Source organism: Primulina huaijiensis, chromosome 17, assembly GCF_012295235.1.
Source record: "Primulina huaijiensis isolate GDHJ02 chromosome 17, ASM1229523v2, whole genome shotgun sequence".
Classification (NCBI taxonomy): domain Eukaryota; kingdom Viridiplantae; phylum Streptophyta; class Magnoliopsida; order Lamiales; family Gesneriaceae; genus Primulina; species Primulina huaijiensis.
In genome coordinates, this window is record NC_133322.1 from 16,447,211 (window position 1) to 16,463,603 (window position 16,393).

Below are 16,393 nucleotides of genomic sequence, written 5' to 3' on the forward strand. Positions count from 1 at the left end.
GATCTGATCCATAAAAAATAATATTTTTTTAAAATTATTATTTTTCAATCTAAATATGGATCGATCGATCTCTCTCATAGAGAGTATATTAATTCTCAGACACGCACAGTGATACAAGATTAGAATATTTCATTCCATATATGTCTTGAATGGTATTTGCATGGTGCGAAGGCCCGAGAAAGCCCAAACACAATCTGGTGACATCATAGCCTTACACGTGTTCCCCAAGCTGCCAAGATGATATACAGTAACATGGCCTTAACTTAGCATGTAATCTACATGGAACAATTTTTCTACAATATATATTTCGTAAATTGTTATTATTTAATTCCCAGAAAAAAAAACACCCATTTTCTTCTTCTCACTCTGTTTTTTCACCATCACCATCGTCATCATAATCGCCAGAAATCACGAATTTTGTAACACTGGCGAGATCAATTTTCCGGTGACCTTTTGCAGGTAAAAGTGAGACAGAGAGCGTGTGAAGGGAAAGATTTCTTGGGTTTTTGATATGTTTGTCGGTGCTTGGATTCTAGCTTTTGTTTTGATGGGCTTGCTTTTGGTTATGGGTTTTTCTTTCTTTGCGTTTAAAGATTGATGCTTTTTGAATGGTTGATTGAATCTGATGTACTCTGTTGCATGATCGATGTTTAGTTGGGTGCAATTTTCCATGGGTGTTGTTGATCATTGATGTGGTTTGATTCTTCGGTTTTGTGCTGTTGTTGTTTCTGTTTTTTGGTTTCATCTGTTTCTTAAGTTCTGGGTATTATAAAAATATTCTGTTCATTTTCGGGTTGTTTGGTTATTTTGCTGGTATAGTGGTGTGTATGGGATTATGTTTGATTACTTGACTTTGTCTGTTGCTATGGTTTTTTACTGTTTTTTTTTTTGTGAGATCGGTTGATTAAAAATTGATATCTTTATGTGCAGTAGTGTTGGGATTTTTGAATGGAAAACAGAGGACAGAAGAGAACTGAAACCGTGGATGAATTGCCAGCCGACAAGAGAGCGTGCAGTTCGTTTGAGTTCCGTCCGAGTACCTCAAACTCGTCTGCCCAAACACCAATGAGCTCTGCTCATGAAGCCCATGATGCTGAAATGGAAACATCGTCTTCCACTTCTGGGTCAACAAGATCAGAGGTTGACGGAGAGAAGGAATCAACTAATGGCTCGTGTGACTCAGATAGTAGTCTCCGTGATTATTATAGGCATCAATCAACCAGTGATCACACTAAATTTAAGAAAGTGCTGTCGAGTTTGAGTGAGCAGTTTGAAGAATCAGTACAGTTGGCTCTACTCACCGAGCTTTGCGAATTGCTATCCTTTTGTAGTGATAGTTCTTTATCGAGCCTAATGGCAGACTCTTTTTCCCCATTACTCGTCAAGCTGGCAAAACATGAGGGCAATCCTGATATAATTCTCTTGTCAATAAGGGCGATAACTTATTTGTGTGATGCTAATCCTCGATCCTCTGGTTTTCTTGTGAGGCATGATGCTGTCCCTACTCTTTGTCAAAGATTAATGGCTATTGAATACTTGGACGTTGCAGAGCAAGTATGCTTCTGAAACTTTATGTGTTTAGAATATAGTCGTAAAACACTTGCTCGTGTAAGCATGTGAATTTTTGTCTATGTAATTTGTATCTGGTTTCTTACGTTCATCTATGTTCCCGATGTAGTGTTTGCAAGCTCTAAAGAAAATTTCACGTGAGCAACCTCTTGCTTGCTTGCAATCTGGTGCAATCATGGCTGTTTTGAGTTATATTGATTTCTTCTCAACAAGTGTGCAGGTATTTAGTAGGTTTTTAGGCAAAACATTCTACAACAGTGTGTCAATATGGCGCTATGCCATTTAAGACTTATCCTTCTTTCCTTTTGTTTTCTCGTATCTTAGAGGATTGCGCTTTCAACTGTGGTCAATATATGTAAGAAACAAAATTCTGAATCTCCTTCGCTTTTCATGGAGGCAGTTCCAATTTTGTGTAATCTTCTACAGTATGAGGATAGACAGGTATACATTTGAAAATGAATCATCTTTGAACGATAACTGTATGAAAATCGCTTATTAGTGTTTTCTAATAATCAATTTCTCTCCCTTTTTAGCTTGTTGAAAGTGTGGCCACTTGCTTGATTAGAATAGTTGAGCAAGTCTATCATTCTCCAGATATGCTTGATGAAATTTGTAGGCATGGGCTGGTACAGCGTGCAGTACATCTCATTGGCTTAAATAGTCGCACTACCCTTTGCCAATTGACAAATACAGTAAGCAAAAATTTTGTACCCAATGTTGAGAAATATTACTGCAGCGAAAGATTTCATTTGTAGTTTCTTTATGAGTTATAATTCTTATAAATGACTTGCAGGGCTTAATTGGATTACTTGCCAAGATGGCTGCTGGCTCTACTATTGCATTTAAGGCACTTTTTGAGCTAAATATAAGCAGCACAGTGAAGGACATGCTATCCTCTTATGATCTGTCTCATGGAACACACTCTATTCCCATTTTGGATGGACATTACAGTCAGGTATGTGTTGTGATGTTTCAATGCCAGATTATCGCTAAAATATAGCTTAATTTGAGCAATTTTTACTGCATTCTTCGCTATGACTAAGCAGGGATCTTTATCTTTTGTTCACAATTCAAAAGCAACGTGCTGTCACCTATAGTGTGGAATCTGGATATTTAAATTGAACATTAGCGATCTATGTATTTGGAATTTAATCACTCTATTAATGGATAATTAGAGTTCTTTTGGAATTTCAATACCAGTTGATTCAAGCTTTCTTGTTATTTAGTAAAGAATTATTTGGTAGAAGTCCATCTAAGTCTGTCCACTTGTGCTTTATCTTTGCCACTTAATCGGGTCTATATTTCTTAGATACATGAAGTTTTGAAGTTATCGAATGAGCTTCTCCCGGCAGTTTGTATAGAACAGGATGGCCAACTAAAGTCAGACAAGGAGGATTTTCTTTTGAGCCATCCCGATGTTCTCCCCAAGTTTGGAGATGATTTACTTCCTATATTGATTCGGGTTGGTACTTTCATAAGTGATTACCTTGAGTTTTTCCTAGTTTTCCTTTCCTACTCTTTCACCTGCCTGTTTTATTTTTAAGCAGGTGGTGAGTTCTGGCGTCAATCTGATTTTATCTTACGGCTGTCTCTCTGTTATCTATAAGTTAGTTCATTTCAGCACGTCTGAGATGCTTCGAAGTTTGCTACAAACTGCTACCTTTTCAAGGTGAAATGGTTTCTTTTCTACTTGGCGACATTTTTTGTCAATGTTTATCTATTTTAATCTGAACATTGAATCTTTTAATCTGAACATTGCATCCTCTTGTGTGGACCGACAGCTTTTTGGCTGGAGTATTTGCGAGAAAGGATCATCATGTAATATTATTGGCTCTTCAAATTGTTGATACTTTAATGCTCAAGCTTCCACATTTTTTCTTGAATTCCTTTATGAAGGAAGGTGTCCTGTTTGCCATTTTGGCACTGATTTCTCCAGATAAAGATTTGAAACTCTTTCCAGTTTTTGATGGCATGTGCCTGGAAACTAATGGAGCACAAAAATCAGCTTTCCGAGAAGTATACAGATGCCCGTGTTATGCATTTGATAAGGGTCAGTCTTCAAAATCTCCAGAAAATGGATGCTGCAAGCTTCAGGAAGACACTGTACATAATCTTGCTAGGCATATTTTGAGTACATTCTTTGAAACTGAATCTATGAACCGTGAGAAAGGTGTCACTAATATTCTTCAGAAGCTCAGAAATTTATCAAGTGCATTAACAACCCTGTTGAGTAACTCCCAGGAGGATGCTACTTGCAGTCAACTGGAAGAAGAGATTTATGGTGTATTGCATCAAATAGTCTCAGAGCTTAATGAGAAAGACTCCATTTCCTCTTTTGAGTTGGTTGAGAGTGGGGTTATTAAAGCACTAGTTACCTACTTATCAAATGGGATGCATCTTGTAGGACAAGAAACCAATGATACAGCCAATCTATGTTACCGTACTGAAAAAAGGTTTGAGGTGTTTGGACGACTACTATTGTCATGCACTGATCCAGCTTTGGAGAAATTCCCCCTTTTGACAATTGTACGAAGATTACAAAGTGCTCTGTCTTCCGTTGAAAATTTCCCTGTTGTCTTAAATCATGCATCTAAGCTGAGAAACTCTTATGCTACTGTTCCATATGGGCGTTGCACTTCATATCCATGTCTCAAAGTTCAGTTTGAGAGGGAAAAAGGGGAGATCTCTCTTCGCGATTACTCTGAAGATATTGTGAATGTTGACCCTTTCTTGCCTCTGGATGCAATTGAAGGATATTTGCGGCCTAGAGTTTGTAACATTGACCCCAAGAATTCGACTGTGTGGTCAAAGGATTTAAAGGAGAATGATAGTGCAAGTTCTCATTCACCATCGTACTCGAGTGATTCAATATACAAATTTGCTAATGGTATCGTGTCTACAGAAATGGTTGTTGATGTTCATAAACCACAGGTTTATTCTTTTTTTTAGCTGAAGGATTATGGATACGCTTACATCTTATAATTTCTTCGGGGAAAATGAAATTCAGTTATATTACTCAACCTTTCCCTTAATTAGACACGAGTATACATCTGATTTGTTCTTTCTTCTTTACAGGATGGAAGGTGGGATATATTGTTGCCTTCACCCAGAGATACAGCAAGTTCTGGACGAGAAATTCTGGATGCAGAGAAAATAACTGGTGTCGATATGGTATGGTGCCTTCTTCTTGGTCATTGCTACATGTTTGTGTTTATTATCTGTAATTGATATATATTTGTGAAACATCCCTTCCTTTTTAACTTTAAAATATAATAAATACTACTATTTTTTTATAACATTTTCTTCTAAACTTCGAAACCATCCAACATAAATAAACTAATATTTAAAAAACTTAAATGCATAAAAATCCGTAAATTGTTAATCATAAAACGTAAGTCGACTTAAAATAATCCAACAATTTGAGCTTCAAAATCAAACATAAAATTTCCATAAAATAATCATCAAAATTTTCTTAAACTTTAAATACTAAGCTAATGCGGAAAATAGATATTTGTCTCTCGGGAGTGTACTGTCGGACCCGATCCACTCAAGCGTCGGTGCCTCTCTCAACATTATCCTCCCCTGCAACCATTCAAACCTAGTGAGTTTAATGACTCAGCAAGTTCTAACCATACGTACCAAATAATAAATATACAGGCACTCATGCATTTAAAAATCATGTTTTTATTTAAAATAGGCTGGCATAAAACTTGTAAGTGTAAATAAATCATAAATCTTTTCATCATCGTATATAATTTTGGAAGAAGTTCGATCCTTGAAAGTGACTATCCTTTATCATCCATCCTCTGGTTGACTGATCATCAGTCTATATAAACCATGTACCTGGGGGTGTGGCGTCACTGGGTCGTGGCCAAATATGAAAATATGATCGTTGGGCTCTCTCTGGGGCCTTCTCTCGTAAACGAGCTCCTTCTGGGGCCTTTTCCCTCACGATATTACTTGTAAGTTCACCGTTCCTTCTTAAAACAGATCCCCACATATCCTCTATGTCACGTTCAATTCACATCCTTTAAAATATTTTTCTTTTCTTTTTATTATAAAATATTGTATCCTTCAAAAATCGTAAAATAGCATTTTTCGGAAAAATCGTTTAGCCTTAGCATATACCGTATAAATATTATATTTTCATCATAAACATTTTAAAATATCATTTAGCATATATTATGATTCTTCGGGACACTGCTAGACCTTTCGAACTACCCGGGACGTAAAATGATCGTTTTCCCGTGGACCTCGAACTTCCCAATTTTGACCTTTTTTTACTTTTATTGATTCGAGCTTATCCCATAGCATCATATAAGCTTAAATTTGACTTCTGATATTTTTCTTAGACGTAAACCCGAGTTTTTCGATTTAATTACTTGATAGCGAAACCGTAAAACGTTTCGAACCTGAATTAATTCAAAATTTAAAATTTTCTACCCGATTTTTAAACTTAGACGTTTCATCCCTAAACTACCATGTGAGTCATGATTCATCCTCCGTGAACACGGTTCGAGCTCCATCTCTTCCCTAACCGGGCACCCAAAAATCTCGAGACACCTTCAATCAGCCCCTAGCCAAACCAACGCCAGCCCCTTAGACACCCTCTTAGGACCCTAGTGGACCGCTCACGCACCAGCTCTCGCACCCAGCCAAAACTGTGCGCCTTAGGCCCCAACCGAGCCCTCAACGCTTCCCTATCGTTCTACCCTTGTTTCCAACCACACTAAGAATCTTTAGGACCATGAATCGACCCAACACAGGGCCTTGATCACTGCTGGACAGACCGCATGCAGCCTCCCCTCGCAAGTGTCTAAACCGAACTCAACACATGCAATAATCTTAACCGAGGCTCGGCGCTTTCCACTGTCGTTCCAGCCCTTTTCTACCCTACGTGGGACTCACTTTAGGACTTTTAAAAATCATCCCCCTTCCCCTTAATGGCAGCGAGTCCCTAGGAATTATAACGCGACTCAAACGTGCATTAAAAACTTCGAAACTTTAAAATAAATTACTCAAAACGTTAAAAAAACTTGATCATCATGTTTTTCATTCAAAATATCATAAACATGAATAATATGGTTTGAATGGTGCAAAAAGAAAGGTTTAGAACGTGCCTTTGCGTTTAAAACACTTGAAATACGAATATCGAAATGTTAAAACGTCGGTGACGAACGGACGACTATTTCTACCCTTTTTCAATTCTACCATTTTTTCTCGTCTAAACCCCACCGAAAACCCACCTTGGGATGCAAGAGAATCAGGTGATCATTGTTGGAAGAAAGAACGAAGAAGAACGAAAGAGGAAAAAAAATCAAAACTCCCTTTGCTAGCCTTCCTTGTTTCGGCCATTCCTTGAACCTTACGTGAATGTGTGTGTGTGTGCGTGTAGGTGTGTGTGTGTCATGGTTCTAAAATTCGCTAGGCGCTAGTTGGGCGCAGACTAGCGCCTAGATCCTAGGCCGCCTAGGCGTCACTAGGCGGATTCCACGGTATCAAGAGACTTGTAATGGTTCTTAAACTAAATTTCAGCTCAAACTTTGTTAAAATCCAATTGACACCTGGTTCATTCCTCCTGCTTAAGGCAGGATCAGAATAATAGGGAACGCAAAAGAAATCAAAATAAAGAAAAAAATTACCTTTTGGGTCTGGTTCGATTTTCTTATGTGTGCAGAAGTAAATCGACAAAGAAGATGAGAATGGCGTGTTAGGGCAAACGCAAGCCAAAAAATGGTGGTTTTAATTGGGCTTTCAATCTCAAAAAATTAAAAGCACGAGCCTATAATTCTTTCTTATGTCATATTCTAGTTTATTTTTAAAAGCCCAAAAAAAATTTTCCGAAAAAACATTAAATGTCTAGGCCCGTATTGACCCGCCTAGGCTCACCTAAGAGCGCCTAGGCACCCTTGCCGCATAGGTTGGCCGCCTATAACCTTTTCGGTGCGGTCAAGCGGCGCCTAGCCCGAGTTTTAGAACACTACTATGTGTTTAGGTTTAGGTTTAATTAAAAAAAGCAAAAAGGCTTTTAAGTATTTAATTAATGGGCTTAATTAACCGTAGTTTTTAATTAATAATTTAGGCCCATTAAGATTTATAAAATCATTAGGTTTCAAATTAAAAAATTTAAAAATATATATTTCCAAAAAAACTACTTATAAAATACATAATTCCCATGCTCCCACTAATTAATTTAAATTTGACCTTAAAAATGTTGAAATTTTTAATTTTTTTTAAAATAAATATTTTTTTAAATAAAAATAAAAATTTAGCTTTTAAATCTTTAACACCTTAATCGCTCCGATCCACCGTCCCCGGCCAACCACTGATATTCGCCTCTTTAAATTATGCAATCGAACAAAATTACACAATTAATCATTTTGTCACTCGAAATATATCATTCATGCATCCAAAATCGAAATATATCATTCATGCATCCAAAATCATTTAATTAAAATATTATAACAATTTGATAACCATTTTTTCCATTTCTTTGGTCTCCCATTTAACTATTCTTGTAGAAAATAGTTGTACTTCGGTTTCTCTTCTCCATGTCGATGTCTGTTTGATTCTTTTCTCCGTGATATCTAATCACTTTATGGCTTTGTCTCATATGGTTTCTATTTGATCATGTAAAAGGCTGCTTTTGAGCAAGAGGAGGATAATAATCTTCTAAAGGATGATGCCGTAAAAACAGATCAACCAAGACGCAGTAACAACGAAGATACTTCACAGAAGTTATATTTTTGTTTGGAAGGGCAGCAACTGGACTGTAAATTGACACTGTATCAGTCTATACTCAAACAGCAAAATGAACTAGAACACGATATTATACCGAGTGCAAGTTTGTGGACTCGTATTTATAAAATAACTTACAAAAGAAGTTCATTTCGCCAGCCATCTTCATGTAATTCGGGACCAGTTTTTTCTGAAGTTGATGTGGAGAAATTGCGGTCAGCTGATGACATATTATTCCTTCTGAGGAGCTTGGAAAGAATAAACAGAATGAGACTTCACCAGATGTCTTGTCAGAGAATGCATGTGTTTGCTGAAGGAAGAACGGGTGATTTGGATAAGTTTGATGTAGCAGTTTATGATGTTTCCCAAAATGAATTTGTCAACAGTAAGTTGAGCGAAAAACTAGAACAGCAGATGCGAGATCCTATGGCTGTCTCTGTTGGGGGTATGCCTGCATGGTGTACCCAGTTAATGGCTTGGCACCCATTTTTATTTGCTTTTGAAGTAAAGTGTAAATATTTCCATATTGCGGCACTTGGCAGATCACCAGCTCAAATTCTTCCATCATCTCAAACTTATGATGGAAGTTCTAGCGGCAGGCAGCAAAATCACGGGAACTTTCCACGCAAGAAGTTTTTGGTTAACAGGAATACAATTCTAGAATCTGCTGCTCGCATGATGGAACTCAATGCCCATCAAAAGGTTCTTCTTGAAGTGGAATATAATGAGGAGGTTGGTACTGGTCTTGGTCCAACGCTTGAATTCTATACACTGGTATGCCACGAGTTTCAGAGAAATGGCTTGGGAATGTGGAGAGAAGATCAAGTTGACATGAATGCCGCAGAGGCTGAGAATCCGGGATTTCTGGATTCTCCTGTTGGACTCTTCCCCCGACCTTGGTCACCTTCATTGAGTACAGAAAGTAGCACACAATTTTCAGAAATGATTAAAAAGTTCAGACTTTTGGGTCAAATAGTTGCAAAAGCACTTCAAGATGGAAGAGTTTTAGATCTTCCATTTTCTGATGCTTTCTATAAACTTGTTCTGGACAAGGTATGCTAGTTTTGGTGTTGACAAATGACACGTATGGTTAATGATACATATAACAGTGTATTTGATGCATTCTCTTTTATATAGGAACTTACTGTGCATGACATCCGGTCAATTGATCCTTCATTAGGAAAGGCTTTATTAGAGTTTCAGGCTGTAGTAGAAAGGAAGAGGTGTTTGAGATCCCTTTCTGAAGAAGAATCCCAAGATCCTGGCATAGGCGTGTGTTTACGGAGCATAAAAATTGAGGATCTCTGCCTTGATTTTACTCTTCCAGGGTATCCAGATTATGATCTTGTCTGTGCACCTGATTCAAAGATGGTTAGATTTTCCACTGTCATTCTTCTTTGCCTAAAAATTTGGTTGATAAAATTGGATGCATTCGTTATATTTTAAATTGATATTACAGGTAAATCTGGACAATATAGAGGAATATATTACCCTCATAGTTGATGCTACAACAAAGTCTGGAGTTTCTAGACAAGTGGAAGCATTTAAGTCAGGTTTTGATCAGGTTTGTTATCTGTCCATCATGAATGGTTGTTTGCCTTGTTTTTGTGAGATGCACTTTGAATATTTCCTTCTCTTTTCTTTCCTTGTGTGCTATTCACGAGAAATATTGTGTTGATTTTGTTGATGAATCTTTTGCACTTATGAAGTGCCAATGCTTCAAATTTTTTTCTATGTAGGTAGATCTTGGAGTGTAATATATATATATATATATATAAAATATGTTATCCCAAATATTTGCAACTTGAGTAATCTTTGTGATAATAGAATACCCTTTTCCACCGGCTGACATACAAAGATACTCGGTACGTGTGCAATGAGTTTAGTTGTTCCTGCCATTATCGGTAAATGATCTGTGTGTTGCTTCTTAAGTTTAAAATTCTCGGGGTATTTTGTTTTTTAACTTCGGTCAACTATTTAATTAAGAAAATGACATCTTCATGTGTATTTCAAATATACATTAGGAGATCATTCTCTTAATTAAATAGTTGACCGAATTTATTTTACAAATTTTCCCAAAATTCTCTCCCCGGATTTTAAAGAGCATCCTTTCATATCTTTGCAAGATCTCTTTTTTGTGGACTTGATTTTTCATGATATGATATATTAATGAGTTTCTAATAATTGCTTCTCTCCATCTTCTGCAATGGGTTTCAGGTCTTATCTGTCCAGCATCTTAAAGTTTTCACCGAAGAAGAGTTGGAACGGTTACTGTGCGGAGAACATGTACTATGGAATGTATGTATTGCTAACAAATCTAGCTTCCCCGTGAATGTCATACTTGTCCTGGTCTCCAAATGATCTTTATATATTCTATTCCTTTGAGACAGTCGGACGAGCTTTTGGATTACATTAAATTCGACCATGGATACACTATCAGTAGTCCCCCAGTTGTCAATGTTAGTACGGTGGAATCTCTTGATTTCAGATCTTATCAATCCTTCATTTGAGCTAACAAGTATCCTTTTCAACTATCAGTTACTTGAAATCATGCGAGAGTTTGACCGCGAGCAGCAACGAGCATTCTTGCAGTTCGTGACTGGTGCGCCCCGCCTTCCCACTGGGGGCTTGGCTTCTCTCAACCCGAAACTGACAATAGTTCGGAAGGTCGGAACTAAGACATCCCTCGTGTGCGAGCATACACCTTTCTCCACTAGACTGTAATTACTAACATTCTTGTTTTTTTTTTTTTACTTTCTTGACAGCATTGTGGCAAGTGGATAGACGCAGACTTACCCAGTGTGATGACCTGTGCAAATTATCTGAAGCTCCCAGCTTACTCGACAAAAGTCGACCTCGTTCTTTCTATTCTATCCGCGATACCATTTCTTCTTCTCGTTCTTGGATCAAACCGGCTAACTTTCGCGTGTACTTCATGCAGGAAGTTATGAAAGAGAAGCTGCTATACGCCATAACCGAAGGCCAAGGATCATTCCACCTTTCGTAATCTCTTCTTTCGCGGAAACAGGTATGTATATATCTATAGGCGATAGCATGTGAATATGGGATTAGGGTAGCTGGTTGAAAAAATTGTGGAGCAAATTGAATGATTGGAGGAAAGAGAGCTGATTGAAGTATACCTGTGAAGATGAGTAGGCATGGTTGATGGTTAATGTACAGAACTTAGGGTCGTTTTCTATTTCTTTACAAAGATTGTTTAGATTTTAACCTTTATTTTATCCATTAATAATTATTCCTCATCCAAGTTTACACGTTTCAAATATAATAATATGCTTGGTTACCATCTGTGCGCTTTAAATATTATACAAACATAAAAATATAATTAAGTTTCATATTTTCGATAATAATTTTATTCGGTGAAATTGTGATATATTTAAATTTGTATAAAAATAAAAAGTATGGAATTTTTTAATATATATAATGTTTTATTTACGATATCTTTTATCATTATCATTATTTAAAGAGAATAGTGATGCAAAACAGAGTAATATTTATGCTAGGGGGAAAACAGAGTAAAGTCTTTTCTGAAAATTATATTTGATCACATTTAATCAGTGGTATAAATAAATCTACGAAAAAAAAATTTATATTTTATTAGTGTATTTTTTAAAAATTTTGTGGCGTTACACGTTACTTAAAATGATAATACTTTAATATTTGCGAAAAATAAAAATTTTCTTCTATATAATTAATTATAAACATAGCTCTTAAAATAAAACAACGATCACCATGCTTTTTAAAAAATAAATTTAATAATAAAATTTCAACATTTGAAGAAATGACTGATTTAATTTGGAAAAAGTCTAACACAAGATTATAAATTTCAACTTGCTAGACACCAACACAATGTATAAAATCAGAGTAAATAGTTTAAAATATGCATAAATAAAATTCAATAAACTGCAAGGTCCTCGGGTTTGCACTGTCACTGGTCCGAGTCTACTCATTGGTCGCCACATCCCATCTCCTCATCAATCATCTGCATCGATCAATTCTAGTGAGTCTAATAACTCAACATGCATAGATCGTAAATAACAAGTAGTACGTAATAAAATTCATGCAATTTAAACATAGCTCATACATAACATAATAAGAACATAAATATGTATGACACGACTTTCCTGCATAAACATTTTCATAAAAATCATATTTTCATGCTCGTCATACGTAATCGTAATTCATTTTGCGTAGAGTTATATTGAATGCAAGTGGTCCATAACATAAATCGTTTGATAAAACTAACCATAGTACTGGGCCAGAAAAGATCATCACAACCCTTGGACTGGATGTCCACTCCCTAACATAACATAATTCCCCCGAAGAGATTGGAGAGGTCCTCGAACACGTTATCTGACTTCCAAACCCATACACATAATTGGCCACAAGACAAATAGCATACATCAAAAATAATTATTTTGCACGTCATACGTACTTACGAATATCGTGAACCTCTTTGGATCGTCCTCGGACATTCTGCCACAACATCATCAATTAAATAGCCAAAACAGCCCCTAAAGATTCATTCGGATACGTACGACTCCCGAATTAAATAGAACCACTTAGGACGTATCAATCGACACGGGACTCGACCCACACGTGAACCACATCCCAACCTACTTTCCAAGGCCTTAAACCAGCCTTGAACCATGACTGAACCCCTAAACCATGCCCAACAATCTATCGAATACAAGCTGCCCAAGGAATGATACTTTGGCACATATGCGCTCCGCACGACTCCATATCGATTCCAAATCGAACCAGGCCCTAGACTCGACCCTAAGACACAACTTAAGACCCTGGTTTGCCCCTTTCCCGCCAAGGACTCACGCACCAGCCCTGAATAACACTATCCGTCCGCAGCCACTCCTCTTCCCCCACGCGACCCTCAACATGCGCGCTGCCAAGTTCAAATCCATCCCTCTTTCTGTCTAACCTGACCATAAAAGACTAAGACCAGGCTTACCCCGAGACCCTAAGACCCCGTCTAGACCCTAGCCAAGAGCCCTGGTCCAGCCATGCATTGAAACCCACGACCGAAGCTGCGACCACCCCTACGCGCAGAATTTGCCACCTTGCGATTTCCTGCAGTACCAGTAGCCTAACGACCCATCACGGACAACCTAATAATGTCTAAACACACCCCATAACACAACCATATACAGTAGCATGTCTTCGGATCGGTCCAGCGAAGCCTGCGATAAAAAAAAAACTCAAAAAAAATGAAATTTCATACGTAATTTGAATCGAAAACAATTTCGATAACGTTCTATGATTCATATAATCAAACCAACAAATTTCCATGCATATTTCATATCAAAATACAAAACATGACTTTGTGTTTTAAACGCACGAATTATCGAATACCGACACGTGGAATATGAAGGCCGATCGGGGAATGGTTTGCTGCGTTTTCTTGCTTCAAAAGTGACAAAAATATTCAGAGAAAATAGAGTGAAGGTTTTGGTAAGTTGGCTGCTAGGAGAGGAAGCCAAAAAACCCAAACCCTAGGTGGAAATCTCTCGGTTTTGTGTGTGTGCGGCTAGTGTGTGTGTGGCGTGGGTTGTAGGTGAAAGCTAGGGTTAATCCTCCTATTTAATATTTAAAAAACATTAACAAGTTAATTTAAATTAAATCACAACTTTTATTAAAAAAAAATTAAATGCCATGATAAATAATTAAATCCCACAATTTTGAAAACTGACAATTAAAAATGCTTAAAATCCTAAATTCATCTAATAAATTAAATACTAACCAAACTAATCAATTAAGACATAAAATGATTATTAAAAATATTAAATCTCGAGTGAAAGAATTTAAATTCTCTATTTTCAAATTTTGCTAATTAAAATACTTAACATTATTTTATTTCACTCGATAAATTAAATTTGACCATTAAATGCTAAAATTCACAAATCTTTTAAAATACATAATTTCTCGGCTTAAAATAAAAATACAACATTAAATTTTAGCACCTCAATCATCTCCGGTCTTCTTTCTCGGTCCGATATCGAATATTTGTCCCAAACACTAAAACTCGAGAAAATATTTNATCATCAAATTTTTTTCGGAGTCAACTCACTTGAAACAAAATATCTTCAGTATTTTATATTTTTTTGTCACTATATAATATCGGTAGTTACCATTAAATGTTTTGCAAGTGTTTTTTGATTATATATTATTTTTTAATTATATATTTTAAAATATTTAATTTATATTTTTTTATCGAATTGGTCATCTCAGGGTGAAATTTTTTTCTGACTACATCCCATTCATGTCTTTCATGCCACAAATATAAGAAAATAAAGTTGTTCAATGATAAACAACTATAATTTTTAGCATAATATTAGGCATTTGATCTTAACATTTGATACTAGAGCGAGATCATGTGTCAAATCTCTCAACAATCATATTTCTATATTCTTTGGAAGGAATGGTTGGGTAAAACGGGCATGGTGACAAAATTATTAGAATCGACGACCTCTTGGTAAGCTCTTGTGCGCTAAGATGATCACAACATGTTATATGATTTAATTGGTTTAGTAAGCCATAAAAAAGAATATCATTGACATCTAAATAGGTGTAGCCCCTCATGTCCACCAGTCCAAGGGCTGAGGCACGTAGTGGCCTAGGCTATAGCACGTGTGCCTTTTTTTGATTTTTTTTATATATATTAAGTTTAGTTTAATTTTTCAGTAGTTGTAATGCCCGAGAATTTTATGTTGATAATCTGAGATTAATAATTATGACTTGTAGCGCTTATAGATGGATCAAGTCGCGATCAGAATGGGACATGCACGAGTTAGCCTAAGTTGAAATCCCGTTGGTATCGCGCACATGCGCGGTAGAGAGGCGCGCATATGCGCGAGTTCCATGTGCCGAGGTCGAAGGCCTCGCGCATATGCGCGAGAAACGACGCGCATATGCGCGAGTTGCTGGAATTGAATTATGAAGAGACCGTAGGTCTCGCGCATATGCGCGAGAAGAGTGCGCGCATATGCGCGAGCAGCAGAACAGCCAAAATGCAGAGACCGAAGGTCTCGCGCATATGCGCCGGTTGAGGTCGCGCATATGCGCGAGACGTGCAGAATGAAAAATAAGCCAAGTGTCTTTGCCATGCAATATATATGCTGAGTCTTCATTTCTTCACGCCTTCAGCAGATGGAAATCGAGAACACCTTCATGGAAGTCCCAAGTATGCTCTTAGAACTTAGCTTGTACAAGATCTAACCACCCGAATTTCGATCCGAATTCATTTCCGTGCTCCTCTCATCAAAGGCTTCAAGGGGATGTAAGTTTCATTCATTTCCTGCATGATTTGAGATAGTGAGGTTGGGGAAATTGTGAGTTACACTAGATTATGTGTTCTTGTGATATCAGAGAGTGTATAATTGAAACCGGATCGAAGAAATGGTACCGTATGCATTTGTTATGAATTTCTGCATATATTGATTGAATTGAATAGTTTTTTGATATGCTGGAATTAGAATTGTGATGATATGGTATTGGTTATACATTGTTGAGATTTGGTTATTGTTGAGTTGACGGAGACATCGAGTTTACGCCGTTATGCCGTCAAAATTATCTCGAGATTGAGTATCGCACTTCACAGCTATTATTTGAGTTAGAAGTTGATATGGTGCATTGTATATATGTCATTTCAGATTGGGTTTGACAGATTCGATATCAAGAATACTAGACTTCGACTTCTACGAACGACAAGAAAGGTATAATTCATGTGAACACGGGAAGACATGACTCGATTCAGACTGGATACGAGTTTCCCAAAATCACATACTAGATTCTTAATTATGTTTGATTATGATTATGTCTTGTTTATAGATTTATAGTCAAGCATTTGAGATATGAGTCATTGACAGATTGTCAAACTAGACGTTCGGTGTATCGACGCATAGGAGCAGATCATCTCCGATTGTAGACATTCGATACAGATATGACCGAAGTCTAGGAATAAGACGTACCGCCACCCCGATTGGGAGAGTAGGTGGGAGACTTGTTACGTCTTATTCACACCGGGATCCCTAGACTTAGATATGAGTCGAGTCAA

The 16,393-nt window shown here is 37.0% G+C and overlaps 1 protein-coding gene across 3 annotated transcripts; it reads left to right on the plus strand.

Annotated features, from left to right (window-relative positions):
- Positions 1 to 292: 292 nt before the first annotated feature.
- LOC140962543 (E3 ubiquitin-protein ligase UPL4-like) lies at positions 293 to 11,593 on the plus strand. 3 transcript variants are annotated; one of them, XM_073421494.1, is made up of 18 exons: positions 293 to 459; positions 931 to 1,554; positions 1,679 to 1,789; positions 1,894 to 2,010; positions 2,103 to 2,261; positions 2,363 to 2,524; positions 2,879 to 3,031; positions 3,117 to 3,238; positions 3,351 to 4,500; positions 4,645 to 4,740; positions 8,209 to 9,360; positions 9,445 to 9,678; positions 9,767 to 9,871; positions 10,525 to 10,605; positions 10,698 to 10,766; positions 10,846 to 10,974; positions 11,073 to 11,156; positions 11,249 to 11,593. In XM_073421494.1, the coding sequence occupies exons 2-18, from the start codon at positions 949 to 951 to the stop codon at positions 11,312 to 11,314; spliced, it is 4,596 nt and encodes a 1,531-aa protein (XP_073277595.1). In that variant the 5' UTR covers positions 293 to 459; positions 931 to 948; the 3' UTR covers positions 11,315 to 11,593. The 3 variants fall into 3 exon arrangements, with proteins under 3 accessions (XP_073277595.1, XP_073277597.1, XP_073277596.1); XM_073421496.1 differs by having other exon boundaries at positions 8,221 to 9,360; XM_073421495.1 differs by having other exon boundaries at positions 300 to 459; positions 934 to 1,554.
- Positions 11,594 to 16,393: the final 4,800 nt, after the last annotated feature.

Excerpts from the sequence above, each read along its gene's own strand:
- LOC140962543 (XM_073421494.1), top strand. The coding sequence starts at position 949 with ATGGAAAACAGAGGACAGAAGAGAACTGAAACCGTGGATGAATTGCCA. Across the intron at positions 1,790-1,893 it reads TCTTCTCAACAAGTGTGCAG|AGGATTGCGCTTTCAACTGT; the intron begins GTATTTAGTAGG and ends CTCGTATCTTAG. Across the intron at positions 10,606-10,697 it reads GAGAACATGTACTATGGAAT|TCGGACGAGCTTTTGGATTA; the intron begins GTATGTATTGCT and ends CCTTTGAGACAG.